This window comes from Desmodus rotundus, chromosome 12 (genome assembly GCF_022682495.2).
Source record: "Desmodus rotundus isolate HL8 chromosome 12, HLdesRot8A.1, whole genome shotgun sequence".
NCBI lineage: Eukaryota > Metazoa > Chordata > Mammalia > Chiroptera > Phyllostomidae > Desmodus > Desmodus rotundus.
In genome coordinates, this window is record NC_071398.1 from 68824035 (window position 1) to 68839493 (window position 15459).

Below are 15459 nucleotides of genomic sequence, written 5' to 3' on the forward strand. Positions count from 1 at the left end.
CATAATAAAGGTCATATAGGACAAACCCACAGCCAACATCACATTCAACAGGAAAAAACTAAAAGTGTTCCCGTTAAGATCAAGAAAAAGTCAGGGACATCCACTTTTACCACTCTTATTCAACATAGTATTGGAAGTCCTAGCCACAGCAATCAGACAAGAAGAAGAAATAAAGGGTCTCCAAATTGGAAAGGAAGAAGCAAAACTGTCATTATTTACAGATGACATGATACTGTGTATATAGAGAATGCTAAAGATTCCACAAAAAAACCATTAGAACTGATCAATGAATTCAGTAAAGTAGCAGGATACAAAATAAATATCCAGAAATCAGTTGCATTTTTATATACCAGTAATGAACTATCAGAATGGAAATTAAGAAAACAATCCCATTTACAATTGCATCAAAAAAAAAAAAACCCCAAAAACACTAGGAATAAATTTAACCAAGGATGTAAAAGACCTTTACTTGGAAAATTAATGACACTGAAGAAAGAAACTGAAGAAGGTACAAATAAATGGAAGCTTATACCATGTTCATGGATAGGAAAAATTAACATCATTAAAATGTCCATACTACCTAAAGCAATCTGTAGATCCAATGAAATTTCTATCAAGATACCAATGATGTATTTCACAGAACTAGAATAAGTGTTCCAAAAATATATATGGAACCACAAAACACCCCAAATAGCCAGAGCAATCTTAAGAAGGAAGAACAAATTTGGATGAATCACGCTACCTGATATCAGACAATACTACAAAGCCATAGTTATCAAAACAGCAGGTACTGGCATAAAAACAGATATATAGACCAATGTAACAGAATAGAGAGCCCACAGATAAACACACACCCTTATGGTCAATTAATAGGCGACAAAGGAGACAAGAACATATAGTGGGATAAAGACAGTCTATTCAATAAATGGTGTTGGGAAAATTGAACAGTTATGCACAAAAAATGAAATTAGATCACCTTCTTACACCATACACAAGAATAACCTCAAAATGAGTTAGGTCTCAAAACTATAAAAATCCTAGAAGAAAACATAGGCAGTAAAATCTCAGACATTTCTCATAGCAATATTTTTTTCAGATATATCTCCTTAGGCAAGGGAAACAAAAGATAAAATAAACAAATGGTACTACATAAAACTAAAAGGAAACCATCAACAAAATAAAAAGACAACCCCCTGAATGAGAGAACATATTCACCAATGATACATCTGATAAGGAGTTAATATCCAAAATTTATAAAGAACATCAAAAACAAACAAACAAACAAACAATCTGCCATGGCTGGTGTGGCTCAGTGGCTTGAGTACTGGCCTGCAGACCAAAAGGTCGCTGGTTCGATTCCCAGTCAGGGCACATGCTTGGGCTGCAGGCCAGGTCCCCAGTTGGAGGTGTGCGAGAGGCAACCAATGGATGCTTCTCTCCTTCCCCCTCTCTAAAAATAAATAAATAAAATCTTATAAAAAGCAAACAGTCCAATGAAAAAATGGGAAAAAATGGGCAAATGACCTGAATAAACGCTTCTCCAAAGAGGACACACAGATAGCCAACATATGAAAAGATGCTCATGTCACTAAGCCTCACAGAAATGCAAATTAAAAGCACAATATCACCTCACACCTGTCAGAATGAGTATCATTAATAAATCAAGTGTTGGCTAAGATGTGGAGAAAAGGAAACCCTCCTGAAATGTTGATGGGAATGAAAATTGGTGCAAAAAATTAAATATGGAACTGCCTTATGACCCAGCAAGTCCACTTCTGGAAATATATCCAAAGAAACCCAAAACACTAATTCAAACAAATATATGTACCCCTATGTTTATTTTTTGAATTAAAATTTTTATTTATTTATTTTTAGAGAGAGGGGAAGGGAGGGAGAAAGAGAGGGAGAGAAACATTGATGTGAGAGAGAAACATCAATCAAAATCATCCCAACTGGGCAACCTGTAACCCAGTCATGTGCCCTGACCAGGGACTGAACTGGTGACCTTTCACTTCACAGGACGATGCCCAACCAACTGAGCCACACTTGTCTGGGAAGCACTTTATCTGCCCTTCCATTCTAAATGATTGCTTTGCTGGATAGAGTACTCTTGGATGTAGGTCCTTGCCTTTCAAGACTTTAATAATTCTCTCCAGCCCCTTGTTGCCTGTAGGGTTTCTTTTGAGAAATCAGCTGATAGTCTAATGGAACTCCTTTGTAACCCTCGTCTTCTCTGTTGCTGCTTTTAAGATTCTCTCTTTATGTGTCTTTACACAGCTTACTGTATTCATTAATGTAAACTTATCTTTAAGCCATAATTTCCCCCAAATGAACATATCTCTCACTTTATACTTAAAAATCTATGAGAAGATGGGATTCATTGTATGGAAATTTAACCATGAAACAAGTTAATTTTATTGATATTTCTGTAATAGCTAAAAAGGTCACAAGGGACAGGAAAATACTGAATTTTTGCCTTGTTATGGAACACCAATTGTAGGGCTTCTGTTTCTCTCTCCCAAGAAAGAAGACTTATAACTCATGTGTGTACCACCGAAGGCATGTAATGTTTATGGAGAACAACATGTCAATAAATGTAGCAAAAACTCTAAAAAGGGGCACACCCCAAATTGAAACCAAAAGGGAGTTTCACTACATGCCTATTAAATGACTACTCTTTTTTTTCCTTTTTCTTTCTTTCTTCCCTTTTTTTTTTTTTTTTTTTTTTGGTAACTATCAATATCAAGTGCTGGAGATACTGGAGCTCTCATGCTGATGGAAGTGAAAAGGTTACGGCCAGTATGAAAAACACTTTGGCAGATTTTTACAAAGCTAAACACTCACCATACAACCCAGCTACTAGGTATCTATTTACTCAAGATCAACAAAAACATAAGTCCACTCAAAAACTTGTAATCGAAGGTTATGGTGGCTTTATTCATGGCTGCCAAAAACTAGAAAGAACCCACATGATCTTCAACTAGTAAGTGGACAAATTAACTGTGGTACATGTATATAATGCAAACACTCTGCAACACGATGAAACCAATTTTGATATGCAACATCATGAATGAATGCAAAGTGAAAGAAGCCAGACTCAAAAGGCCACATATTGTATGTACAATATAATACACAAAACATTCTAGAAAAGGCAAAATTATAGCGTCAGAAAACCACTCAGTCGAGACCAAAGGATGAGTGTGGGAAGAGAAGCTGACTAGGAAGAGGCGCGAGGGAATTATGGTGGGGAGGGTGGGGTGGGGGTGATGATTCTACATTCAGATTATGACGGTGGTTACATGACCGTATGCATTTATCAAAACTCATAGAAACGTACACTAAAAAGGGTAAATTTTACTGTATGTAAATTATACCTACATAAACTTGATTTTTAAAACAAGGAATGAATTTCAACTTTTTTTTCAATAAAAAGGTTTTTTTGAAGTATATACCCTCTTGCAATTGTACTTCTAAAAAACAACTGGACAAGCATGCAAATATACATGAACAAGAATATTCTAACTGAAGTATTGTTTGTCATAAGTAAACACTGGGTCGGGGGCACCACTAAATATCCAAAGGCAGAGGACTGGTCAGATACATCAGGTTGCTTCTATATAATACTATGCAGTTTAAATTGATGACAGGGATTTATATTTTTGACATAAAAGAATGTTCACAAAGTAGTATTAGAAAAAAAGATTATAGGCCAATTATGTACATAGTGTGGTCCTATTTTTGTAAAAAACACATTTATACACACAAAATATATGCGTTTAGATGTAGCTTTATAGAAAAAAGTTTGTAAGATAGCAGAATGTTAACAGTGGTTATCTCTATTTGTGAAAATTTTGAGTGATGTTATTTTTTTTTTAATCTTCTATTTGCCCTAAACTAATCAGGTATTACTTCTCTAATTTAAAAATTGTCAGGAAGAGGAAAAGTGACAAGCCACTGCCAAGGTCGGAAGTTATTGACAGTTCTGGAGCCAACTCCAAGAACTGTTTCCTTTTGATTGGTTTATTATTATTATTATTATTATTATTATTAGACAGAAGGGAAAGGAGGGAGAAATAGAGGGAGACATTAATGCGTGGTTGCCTCTCATGTGCCCCCTACCGGGGAACTGGCCTGCAACCCAGGCATGTGCCCTGACTGGGAATCGACCCAACGACCCTTTGGATGGCAGGCAGCATGCAATCCATTAAGCCGTACCAGCCAGGGCTCCTTTTTATTGTTTTTTAAAAGGGGCAAAAAGATAAATTCTTCCCAAAGTGCATGGATTTATAACCAACCTGTGATAGTGCTACTTAAATAAAATGTATGTGATATGTGAAACGACAAGCAAGTTATAGGTTAGAACAGTTGGGGAGAATGCAGGGTCTATGAGCTCGTTAATAATTGCACTTCACTTCTGCAGATGTTGCCTTAGAAATGACTTGAAGCTTAAAAGGAAGGTTTACTAGTTTTTGTATTTGGATTTCCTCCTCAGAGAAATGCCTCCTCAACTACTACAGGGAATTAACTGAGCCAAAAATGCCCTCTATTTTCTTTAGAAGTTGTTTTTTAAGTATTTTAACATGTTTTGGGTGAGGGGTTGGTCAGAGCCTGATTCTCTGTTCTATTAATATCTCTACGTGACCTCAGCCAAGTCACTTTACCTTTCAAGACTCATATCCTTTTGAAAAATGTATAGATATTTTGAGAGCAAAAAGTCGATGAAATAAGGTTTCAAAGAAATCCAAATCATTTGTCACAATCTGATCCAAGAACAGACTTACTATTTGGGAGATGATTTAAACCAGTAATAAGCTACCCATAGTCACAAGATTTTGGTGTCTGCTCTAATTCCTATCCCTATAGCGATTCAGACACACCATTTTTTCAAAAACAAAGAAAAATTTTCTTTAACTAAAACTTTAAAAGAAGGTTAGTGGTAGAAGTGTTGATGTCTTTTGCTTGAGTTGGTAAACAACCATCATTTGAGTTAGATGAATGGTAGAGAATAAGAAAAGGGAGAAGACAGGTGGGAGGAGGTGGCCAGCAGAGCAGATGGAACAAGTAATTACAATTCCAGGGCACCATGATATCCTTTTTCCTTCCTCCTTGCAAAGGAAGCAATTTATTAACTATATTAAGAAGAATCCTGTTTTGATGTCAAATCTCTTTGGTGTCACTCTCAAAGACAGTGAAGCATGAGTCTGCCTTCCTTGGGATTGGCAATTTTTATGTTCTCGCATATAACTATATAGCCTGGTTATGCTACCATCCTGTGGAAAGATTGTTGACATTAGGTAAAGAAAATCTCACTGCTAATTGTCCACCTGCCTTGGTTCAGTAAACGCTTTGCTCTGCCACCGTTTAGAACTTCTCACCATTGTATTCCAGCAACTGGAGAAGGTATCTATCTGCATCCGCTAGGAGATCGTGAAGTTCCTGAGGGCAGGGTGTATGTCTTACCCATTTTTTATTTCTGGGTCTGGCATGGCACCTAGCACCTAGAACTACTCCACATTAGTTCGTTTGTAACTAACGAAGATATTGTTGCTAACCTCTACAAAAGTGACTGCAATGAACAATTCCACATGGCTGGAATCCCTACAAAGGGTGGCAAAGCCCTGACTGCCTCTGCTTCTCCAGCTGGTGTAGGGCTTTTTTTCTCGTGTGGTCCCGCAGACCAGTAGCCTCAGCTTCACCTGGCAACCTGTTAAAAATACAAATCTCTGGCCATACCCCAGAAATCAGAGACTGTGGAAGGGAAAGCCCCAGAAATCGGTATTTTAATGAGCTTTCCAGATAACTCTGATGCACAGGGACGTTCGAGAAGCAGTGGTACAGCAGAACGTGCAGTGGCACCCCTGTCCTTTCTCTGGTTCAGCTTAGCGACTCTGCCACAAACCATGGGAAAATCCCCTAAATCCCTCAAAACTCAGTCTTTACAAGGTACACAAGTTGGAATGGTGCCCGATGACCCTTCTGGTTTAAAATTCTGTGAAATACCAAAGGTAGAAAGAAAGTAAATACATGTCCCAATGACTAGATTCATTCATTCAATCAGCAAATATTTATGTACCAGGCAGTGTTCTGGGCACGGAATCAACACATGACACAAAATTACTCCTTTTTTAGTTAAAGTTACAACATTTCAGACCACAAATTCTTACCTGTCCTCTGTCTACCAGAGTCTCATACTGCAGCAGTCCTGCAATGGGAACTGACAGCCTCCTCCCCCAGGGGCCATACTTTGACTTTAATCTTGGAAGCTTTTGTGTTCACTTAAGGGGCTTCAGTACCATTGTGCTGACAAGCATGTAATAATGAATGTCATTATCTATCAAGTTAGACTATCTCTGGGTCTATATTACTACATGGAACAAAGTTGCTTGCATTTTAGAAGTCGAATTCCATCTAATTCTGTCTCATTGATTCTTCTCAGCCATTAGTTATCACTTGTACTGCTTGAGTAAGTTCTTGTATTGACCATTCTTCTTTCCTTTGATCCGTTTCCTTTCCTCGCTGAATGTATGTATCCCCCATACAAACTCAGAGAACCTGGTGGTTTCCTGTAAGGTGTTTTAGGCTATCCGGGATATTTAGTGAGTTTAAATATCCTTTTTAAAGGGACCTTTGGTTTTGGCCTGTTCACATTTCACTACCTTTGAAAGGACAGGAGATGGCGCCAGAAGGCAGTGGATCGCCTTGGTTTCTGTAGGGTTTTGGCCAAACCTAGAGTGAGGCACGGGCTGGAGAGAGAGAAGTAGGAATTAAAACAAAGGTGCCAGAGTTTGAGTACCAACTAAGGGAAGAATGGCGGGGATGGCGGGGTTGGCGGGGGGGGGGGGGGGGGGGGGGACGGACACACTTGCTTTTTTTTTTTTAATATATAATGCTCCTCTTGACACGTATCAGCCTGGTGACACCAGAAATATCGAGAGCAGAGCCAACGGTCAAAATAAAGGCAAGTCTCTAGAAGACCACGCTTTGTCTCCCTTCTCTCCTAGAAACCAAGGCCTTTGTTCTTCGGAGAAGCACGAGGGCCTAGAGGGGCTGTGCGCCCGGAAGTGGGAAAGTGCTGAGTTGGGGCTAAGACCTCTTTGCAGAACAATGTTCGATTGTGTAGACAAAAGTCCCAAAGCCCACCAGTGGTGAAACACTTGCAGGAAGGAATCACGTACAAAACATTTTACATTACAATTTTAAGATTAGAAAGTCCACAGACAACCAGGAGGTGGCGCCTGGCAAGACACACCACCTGCGAGGAGAGGTTGAATCACAGCCCCAGGCTCTCTCAGGGAACTCTGAGGTCCTTCTCTTCAGGCTCTTGCTTTTGTACCATACGCAAGATGTCTCTGCTTGCTTTCTTTTCTTTCGTTTTTTTTTTCCTGTTGCTCTGTGATAACTATCCTCATTCAAGGAAGACTAATTTACACTTTACCGTTTATTCTGCTTAGATGAGATGGGTGGAGACTTTGGGGGAACCTCAAAACAAAACTTTCCTCTCAGGGCCCTGGCCCGTGTGGCTCAGTTGGTTGGAGTATCACCCAGTAAACTAAAAGGTCACAGGTTCCATTCCTGGTAGGGGCACATGCCTAGGTTGCAGTTCTGTCCCTGGTCAGGTTTGTACTAGAGGCAACCAATCCATATTTCTCTCCCTCTCTCTTCCCTGCCTTCCCCTCTCTCTAAAGCCGATAGGCATGTCCTCCGGTAAGGATAAAAAATATATATATAAATAAATTTTTAAAAACTTTCCTGGAAGGGGAAACTAATTCAGAGGGTGATGAGAATTAAAAAGGAAATGACATCTGCAAAGTGGCTTTGCTTTGCAGATCAATCACACAGGAAGGCATGGAGGGCTCCTGCTTCCTCGGGCGCTGATGATCCTGCGCTTGCATTATTCTGTTCATTTGGCTGTTATCCCTCTCCCTTATTTAGCTTCTGCTTCCTTTGTTTTGGATGTTTTTGCTACTTAGCATGGCCAAGGAGGTCAGAGGGAGCTCAAATGGGGAGCATCCTCCTGGCTGGTAACTGGTAAAGGGTATGGAGGAGAAAGAGTTTGATGTCTGGTTTGGAATTATCTGTGGGTTTCACATTCTCTAATGAGGGATTTAGGATGTACATTCCGATCGGGATTTCTAGTCCCGTGGGGGAGCAAGCAGCAGCCCACATTCCAGACAAAGCCCAGCTCCCTGATGGCAGGTTTCACTCAAGTCCCACACGTCCTGCTCAGCCCTTTGTTGGGCCAGAGGGAAGACCCTGGGCCCCTCTTCCAATTGGATCACATGGTCAGTCCCTCTCTCTCTCTCTCTCTCCCCTCCCTTCCCTCTTTCGGTGGAGCCCGCCTTTTTTTGATGATGGTAGTGATTGTTCTCAGGTTTCCCCATCTCTCCTCCTGCCCTGGCCTCCCTGCCAGGGGTTAGTGTCCTTTGCAGTGACAAAAGCCGCCCTAGATCTGGACTCCCTGGGGAGGGAGGCGGCTGGGTCTGGCAGTTGGAGCCGCTGTCTCTCCATGGTGCTGCTGTAGCCCCTCCCCCGCTGGACACACAAATGAGCTTTATACAACAAACAAAACCATCCCCCCACCAAGGCCACACAGACACGTGGACCCAGGCCTCACTGTGGGAAGGGGGTGGTGACAGGCGCTCCAGACAAGTTCTCTTCGCCTCGCTTCTCCTTTATTTTCCACAACCCAGGTTTTAGTCCTTGACTTCCTACCCTGACTCTCCCAACTCCTCCTTATTACCGTCTCCTAACTCTGAACTCTACCTATTCCAGGGCAGCTCAAATTCTGCAGGACACTGGGAACAGGTCCTCCCACCACCTGCCCCACACCACCCGGGGATTTGTTCCTCGGAGGAGGCAACCGGGGAATGAGAACCCAGTGTCCCCCTGAGCAGGCCGGACTGGACCCCAAAGCCCTCCTTCCCTGCCCCCCCAACCCCCGCTCCAGGGGACACCCATCTGAACAGTGTCTGTGTGGAACGCAGAGGAAGGAAGAGCTCACCCCAGCTGGGCTCCTGAGCCAGGGCCAGGGCTCCCGTGAAACCCGCTGCGAGCTGGGGCTCAGAGCAGGGCCATCCTGCATACCTAATTGGCTATTTAAGGAGCTGTTGGCCTGCAACCCAGGCAGCACCCCCCCTCCACGTACACCCGTCCAGAGCCACCTTAAATTCAGGAGGCAATTGTGAAGTCGCTGGCCAGCAAGTAGAGTGAAGACTGCAAAGGGAGATAAAAGAGAGAAAGCAGCAAGATTTGTCCTGGGGACTCCGAAACCTACAGCACCCTACTGAAAACTCACTGCCTAGAAGCGCACAGAGACAAGAAGACAGCAAGAGAAAAAGAGATAAATACATTGAACTTCAGGATTCTTGCTCTCTCTCTCTCTCTGGCCCAGCCCTCTAGTCTCCAAAATCCCAGTACCTTGTTCTCCTTCCGAGGATACCATGATGCTCCTCATGCTCCTGCTAGAGGTGATGTGGATCGTGGCTGCGTTTGGGGGTAGGTTCATCTGAACGTCTGTGTGTCTGTCTGTGCTGATATCCACATGATGTTATGCAAGCTTAAGGTGGGGGGCGGAGGGTAAAAGGAAGCCTAGGGGATAGAAAAGCAGAGGGGTGCGGAGGAGACCACTTTCCTTCTCTTCCCTTTGCCTTTTCAGCCCTGATGTTAGTTAGTGAGGATGAGGGAAAGCTTGGGGAGGGGGGTGTGGGGGGCGCCAGGATGCAAACGCACACTCCAGAATCTCTGTGCAAGCTACGGACTCTCCCCAGAGCTCTTTCCCCCCCAGCCCTACCCCCAGGCAGCCCTCCTGGCCTTCTTTATTTACTAACTCCTCCAATTAGGAAGCCAAAGAGCCCTGGAGTGAGACAATAAGGACTGATGGCAGGGAGACGCACACCCGCTGCCGCTGGCCAGACTCAGACCCTGATCCCAGACTATGAACATCAGAGCCAAGGTTCCCTTTGAGTCTCTGGAATGGCTAATTTCCCAGTTTTTCCCTGCAAACAGTAGCAATAATAGTCAACATTGTTGGACCCTTTACAGTTTACAAGGGACTTTCAGGAGCTCCCAAGAGATGAGGAGGGACTCTTGGGAAAACAGACTGAGGTGCTTCCAGGACCCCATCCCTCATTTTTTGTTTCCTGTGCCTTGCGCAGTATCCAGCACACAGTAGGTGTGTAATTAAGATTTGTGGGGAGAACAGGGTGAAGGGGGTTGTCTAGAGAGCAGAAGTGGAATGCAGAGAGGATGACGGGGGAGCCGAACAGAGAGTTGTAAACTGCATCTGAGGAAAAAGAAAAAAAGGAGGGAACGAGTCCCCAAGAAGAGATGTTAGAAGTAGTGTACCGAGGCTTTGGTTGGGGGGAGGGCAAAGCGGTCCCTGCACAGAACCAGGGATTCAAGTTGTTGGGATGTCCCACTGCCCTGGTGAACGAGAGGCTGCCTCCAGCCCTCCCTTGGGCTGCTTTTCACCGTTGTCTGAACCGAGGGATGGGCTAGTGCAGCAACTTTCGACCGGTGTGCCGCAAAAAATATTAAAACATGCAATACCTGACTATTTAGTCAGGGGCACGGACCTCTTTTCCCTTAGATTGTCAAATAAATAAAAGACAATAGCCAACATAACAATAGCCACAGATGTGAATAAATCAAAATTATACCTATGTTTTTGTCAAATCGGCAAAAATTACATTTTTTGGTGCACCACAGAATTTCAGTCATTAGTCTACGTGTGCCACAAAATGAAAAAGGTTGAAAATCGCTGGGCTAGTAGAAGAGCTCAAGATTGAGATCAACGATATCTTGGAAGTCTGAGGAATTTAAGGGAATAGGAGAGGGAGACAGGCAGGAATTTAGGATTTTTCTCCAAAGTTTCTAGCAGTTTGAGTAAACCTGGGAGCAGTCTGGTCCTGGGTGAGGCCAGAGCCAGCAGACCCCCTTGCCCCTCAGCCCCAGACAGGACTGCACGAGAGCCTGGCATGTGACCCAGCTGGCAGCTCTCTTTTCCACACACAATGCTCCACTTTCATCCTGCCTCTGCCAGCCTGGCTGCTTGTGCCCACCCACCACCCTCAACATAGAGTGGACCCTGGCCTGACTCCTGCCTTCCCTAGCCATCTGGGAATCTGGGGAGCAGAGGCTCATGGTGATGGGGGAATTTTCCCTTAAGAATGCCTGGGACCACAGGAAGGAAGTTAAATGCTCATTTCCAGCTCAGTGCCTTCATTCCTGCAATGCTTCAAAGCAAAGGAATAATCGCCCTTCTGCCCTCATTAACACGGCCCCCCACTCTGAAACTCTTTCCCCTCCCTCGTTCATCCATTTCCTCCAAGCCCCTGCGCACACCCTCACCACACCCCGACCTTCCAAGTGTTGGATTGCCTTGGCACAGGCTGGAGGAAAGGGAGGGCTGGGCAGACTGCACCCTTGGACCCGGGTTAATTTTAGTCTCTAGGCTTTATCTCTTTTCATTTCTCCTCCCCCTTTACGCAGCAAGTACAAGCACAGCCAGGCTGGTGATTTTAAATAGACCCCCGACCTTTCTACCGAGGTGTCCAGTTTCAGGGCTTCCTTTGGGAAGTGGTGGAGCAGGAGGGAGGAGAAAGAGCAGAGCGCAGCGCGGGAGGTGGAGCAGTACAGATTGCCCAAGGGAGGGCCCTGCCCGAGGCCGCCCTGGCTGTAACTCAAATTACTCTGCTTTGCAGGTCAGCACTGGACATATGAGGGTGAGAGCTGAACCCAACGTCTACCTACACCCTTTTCACACTGGGACCTCTTCACCTGGCAGGAAGATTTATGTTGTATGGTTTCCTTTAGCTTCTTGCCCTAGCTCCTTCCCTTCTCCACTTTCCCATGCCCTAGATTTTGCATATGTAACTCCTAGACCCTGTTCTAACCATCAAATCCCACACCTCCTGACTCAGCAGAAAAGCCTGTTGTGTCCTCAGTTTGCGGGATGAGGGAGTTGGAGTGGAGACGAAATTGGGTAGGGAAAATGAACCGTGAGTTTAGCTGCCAGTTCACTGCCTAGCTCTCTCTCTATTCTAATCAATTCTGCCCCCTACCTGCATCTGGAATTGGGACAGAACTTGCGATCAGCGGTGAGGAAGAGGCTGGCAGGATAGTTTGTGATCCTGGTAGAGGCGGGACTCAATTCCTTTGAACTTCTGACAAATAACTTCACTGGATTCCAGAGTCAATACAAGGTCCAGGGTGAGAGCAAAAAGCAAAGGAAGGAAAGTGAGCAGATCTGAATGCCACGGTCACTTAGTAGGGGCCCCCCTGGGACCTACCACTCTAGGATCATTCTGTTTCCCCAGGTTTCCTGCTCTGCTCTAATCCCCCCTGGCTGGGTATGCAGGTGTTCTATCTAGCCCCTCTTCCTCTCATTCAGCTTTCTTGTCCTCAAACTACAAGTAAGTAAAAGCTAGTATCCCCCATTTATCAGGAAAGCTGGGGAATCATCACTGCCTCGGGGTAGCTGGAGGGAACTGAAGCATCAGGTCCAGCGGGGACTCCTCCGTCACCCAGCCATACACACCTGGGGTCTCTAGTGGGGTGGAAGGAAACTTCATTTCTGCGCCTCCACACATATGTTTAGCTTGGTGGCGTTTTGCTGCAGGGTGGCTGGGGCTGGAGGGCAGGACAAATGTCTGTGGTAACCCCCACCAGGCCCACATGGTCAACACCATTGGCCAGCCTCTTACCCTGATTGTGGACGCAACGCCCAGTCCCCCATCAATATCCAGACAGACAGTGTGACTTTTGACCCGGAGTTGCTCCCTCTGCAGCCCCGTGGATATGACCAGCCTGGCACCAAGCCTTTGGAGCTGCGCAACAATGGCCACACAGGTAAAATGCCCAGGCTCCAAGGAGGTGAGAGCTTCAGTTGCAACCTTACAGGTCAGGGGGAAGAAATAGTCTCTGAACTTCTGAATTCTGACAAGGCTCCCTCTGTAAATCTGGAGGTGTGCGGATGGGGATGAGGCTCCTGTACCCAAGAGTGGGAACGCAGTGTCTGACTAAGCTTTGTGTGTGGATGAGTGTAACAACTCCGACTTCATCTTCACCGAGAAAAATGTGCTAGAAAAGCAGTGGCCTGTGGGAAGAACCAGAAAAGGCTAGCCAAGTTTCCCAAGAATCGAGGGCAACCCAGGGGTGGGGATGTGTCCATATTCCTCTACCCACCCCAGCTTGCTCTCTTTTCCTCGCAGTGCAACTCTCTCTGCCCCCTACCCTGCATCTGGAGGGGCTTCCCCGGAAATATGTAGCTGCCCAGCTCCACCTGCACTGGGGTCAGAAAGGATCCCCGAAGGGGTCAGAGCACCAGGTCAACAGCGAAGCCAGTGCTGCCGAGGTACCGGGGAGCAAAGCTCAGTCTAGGACACTGTGATAGGCATGGTTGGTGCTAGGGAAAAGGATCTAGAAACTGGGTAAAGTCATACTTGGAGGATAACGCCAACCCTGGTGGGACAGACTTAGGACATGCTGACAGTGGGGGCTAGCGTCAAGGCCTTTGGTGGGCGTGGGTAGTGGGGAAACATTAAATGATTTAATGACCTTTCCCCTCAGCTCCACATCGTGCATTATGACTCTGATACCTTTAACAGCTTGAGTGAGGCTGCTCAGATGCCTCAGGGCCTGGCTGTCTTGGGCATCCTTATTGAGGTTAGTGGCCCCCACTTTCTCCTAGGCCTCTCTTCACTCCCTCTGCTTCCCTCAGTCCCATCCTGCCCATGTCTCTTGCTCTCCCTCCCAAGGCGAGTCAGCAACCACCGACCATTTATTCTCTACATGAATGTCTTACTCCAAACATGGACTCATGCCAAACTTCCTCCCTTTCCTTCCCTTCCAGGTGGGTGAGACCAAGAATCCAGCTTATGAAAACATTCTGAGTCACTTGAATGAAATCAGGTATAAAGGTGAGCCCTAAAAATCTGTTTTGGGACAAAGTCAGAACAGACATCAAGGAAAGTTCCACAAAAAAGGACTTAAGGGGCCTGGGATGAGGAAGTAAATTAGGGGCCAGGAGGTTCTCCTCTGGGAGTCCTATCTAGGTAAGCTAGGATACAACGGTGGGGGGAAGGGGGGGTTGATCCTGGTCTGTTCTCCCCCAGATCAGAACACCTCAGTGCCTCCCTTCAACGTGAGAGAGCTGCTCCCCCCGGTGCTGGCACACTTCTTCCGTTACAATGGCTCGCTCACCACGCCCCCCTGCTACCAGAGTGTGCTCTGGACAGTCTTCAGTCGGAGGGCCCAGATTTCAGTGCAACAGGTGAGCGGTGGAGAGGTGAGGCAACAGAGGCGTAGCTGTAATCCCAGACCCCTTCCCACTCCTAAGTGACACTTCTCCCCTAACCCCACTCTTCCAGCTGGAAAAGCTTCAGGAGACATTGTTCTCTACAGAGGAACCCTCTAAGCTCCTGGTACAGAACTACCGAGCCCCCCAGCCTCTCAATCAGCGAACAGTCTTTGCTTCTTTCATCCAAGGTAACTATTCAAGGCTCACAAAAGGAGATGGGAACTGGGGGTCTCAAGAGCAGGAACTACAGAGCCCCTGGGAAGTAAAAGAAGGCTAAGAGGGTAAGGGTTTCCAGGACTCACTTGGACTGGGAACCAGTCCCCAACCCTGAGTAGCCAGGTGACTTCCCCCACGTATAGAGGCACAGTGTGCTGCTCCCAATAGGGATGGGGATCTGAAGTGCCACTCACCCAGGTTTTCTTCCCTTACAGCAGAATCCTCGTATACCACAGGTAAGACAACACTACCCAAGTTTGCGGGGACCGGTGGGGGAAGCTCCTCAGGGAGCAAGGGAAGGAAGGGCTCAATATCTAGGTTAGTTAGTCCTAGGCTGACACCTTCCATCTTTCTCTCCCAGGTGAAATGCTGAGCCTAGGAGTGGGAATCTTGGTTGGCTGTCTCTGCCTTCTGCTGGCTGTTTATCTCATCGCTAGGAAGATTCGGTGAGGCCATTTCCCATTCCAGTCTCTTCTTTCCTCCTGAAAAGCATTGTCCTATTCCACTTCCCAGCTGTCTCGCCTAGAATGCCACAGTCATATCCATGAACCATTCCCCCTTCCAGGAAGAAGGTGTTGGGAAACCAGAAGAGTGTGGTCTTCACCTCAGCACCAGTCACCGAGGCATAGATTCCCTCTCAGACATCATGGATGCCTTCCCATCACACCTGTCAGGGAGCTTCCAGAACGGAGTGCAGAGACTGGCCACAAATACTATAGAAGTAGCAGGCAGACACCCCTCCTTCTTCCAGTCATGGACGGGTTCTCATTCAAGGAAGAACAGTCGAGCCTTCAGTCTCTCAAAACACAAAGGAGATGGGGAGATGCCCCTCCATTGATAACACAGACTGTGCTTAATTGTACAGGAAGTTGGGGATGTGCCCCAAGTCCCCCATCCCCTCTCTTTTCTGTCCCTTTGCCTAGATATGGGCAAGATATCCCCTT

The 15459-nt window shown here is 45.7% G+C and overlaps 2 protein-coding genes across 5 annotated transcripts in view; one reads left to right on the plus strand and one right to left on the minus strand.

Moving 5' to 3' along the window:
• Positions 1-9530, minus strand: part of ANP32E (acidic nuclear phosphoprotein 32 family member E) — a 35772-nt gene extending 26242 nt beyond the window's left edge. The window contains exon 1 of the mRNA XM_024570137.4: positions 9418-9530. The gene's annotated coding sequence lies outside the window, so the exon portion shown is untranslated. The remainder of the gene's footprint in view (positions 1-9417) is intronic.
• CA14 (carbonic anhydrase 14) lies at positions 9365-15295 on the plus strand. Of its 4 annotated transcripts, none has more exons than XM_045203507.3 (12): positions 9365-9495; positions 11703-11723; positions 12318-12413; positions 12670-12849; positions 13212-13354; positions 13570-13665; positions 13853-13919; positions 14115-14272; positions 14370-14487; positions 14731-14751; positions 14877-14961; positions 15081-15295. In XM_045203507.3, the coding sequence occupies exons 1-12, from the start codon at positions 9441-9443 to the stop codon at positions 15142-15144; spliced, it is 1104 nt and encodes a 367-aa protein (XP_045059442.2). In that variant the 5' UTR covers positions 9365-9440; the 3' UTR covers positions 15145-15295. The 4 variants fall into 4 exon arrangements, with proteins under 4 accessions (XP_045059442.2, XP_045059443.2, XP_024425903.2 ...); XM_045203508.3 differs by having other exon boundaries at positions 14734-14751; XM_045203509.3 differs by having other exon boundaries at positions 9369-9495; positions 11703-11798.
• Positions 15296-15459: the final 164 nt, after the last annotated feature.

What these genes read in the sequence shown, in the direction of transcription:
- CA14 (XM_045203507.3), top strand. Translation starts at nt 9,441, where the DNA reads ATGATGCTCCTCATGCTCCTGCTAGAGGTGATGTGGATCGTGGCTGCG. An exon ending in CCCAGATTTCAGTGCAACAG is followed by an intron (nt 14,273 to 14,369) that starts GTGAGCGGTGGA and finishes CCACTCTTCCAG; the next exon opens with CTGGAAAAGCTTCAGGAGAC. An exon ending in CTCATCGCTAGGAAGATTCG is followed by an intron (nt 14,962 to 15,080) that starts GTGAGGCCATTT and finishes TCCCCCTTCCAG; the next exon opens with GAAGAAGGTGTTGGGAAACC.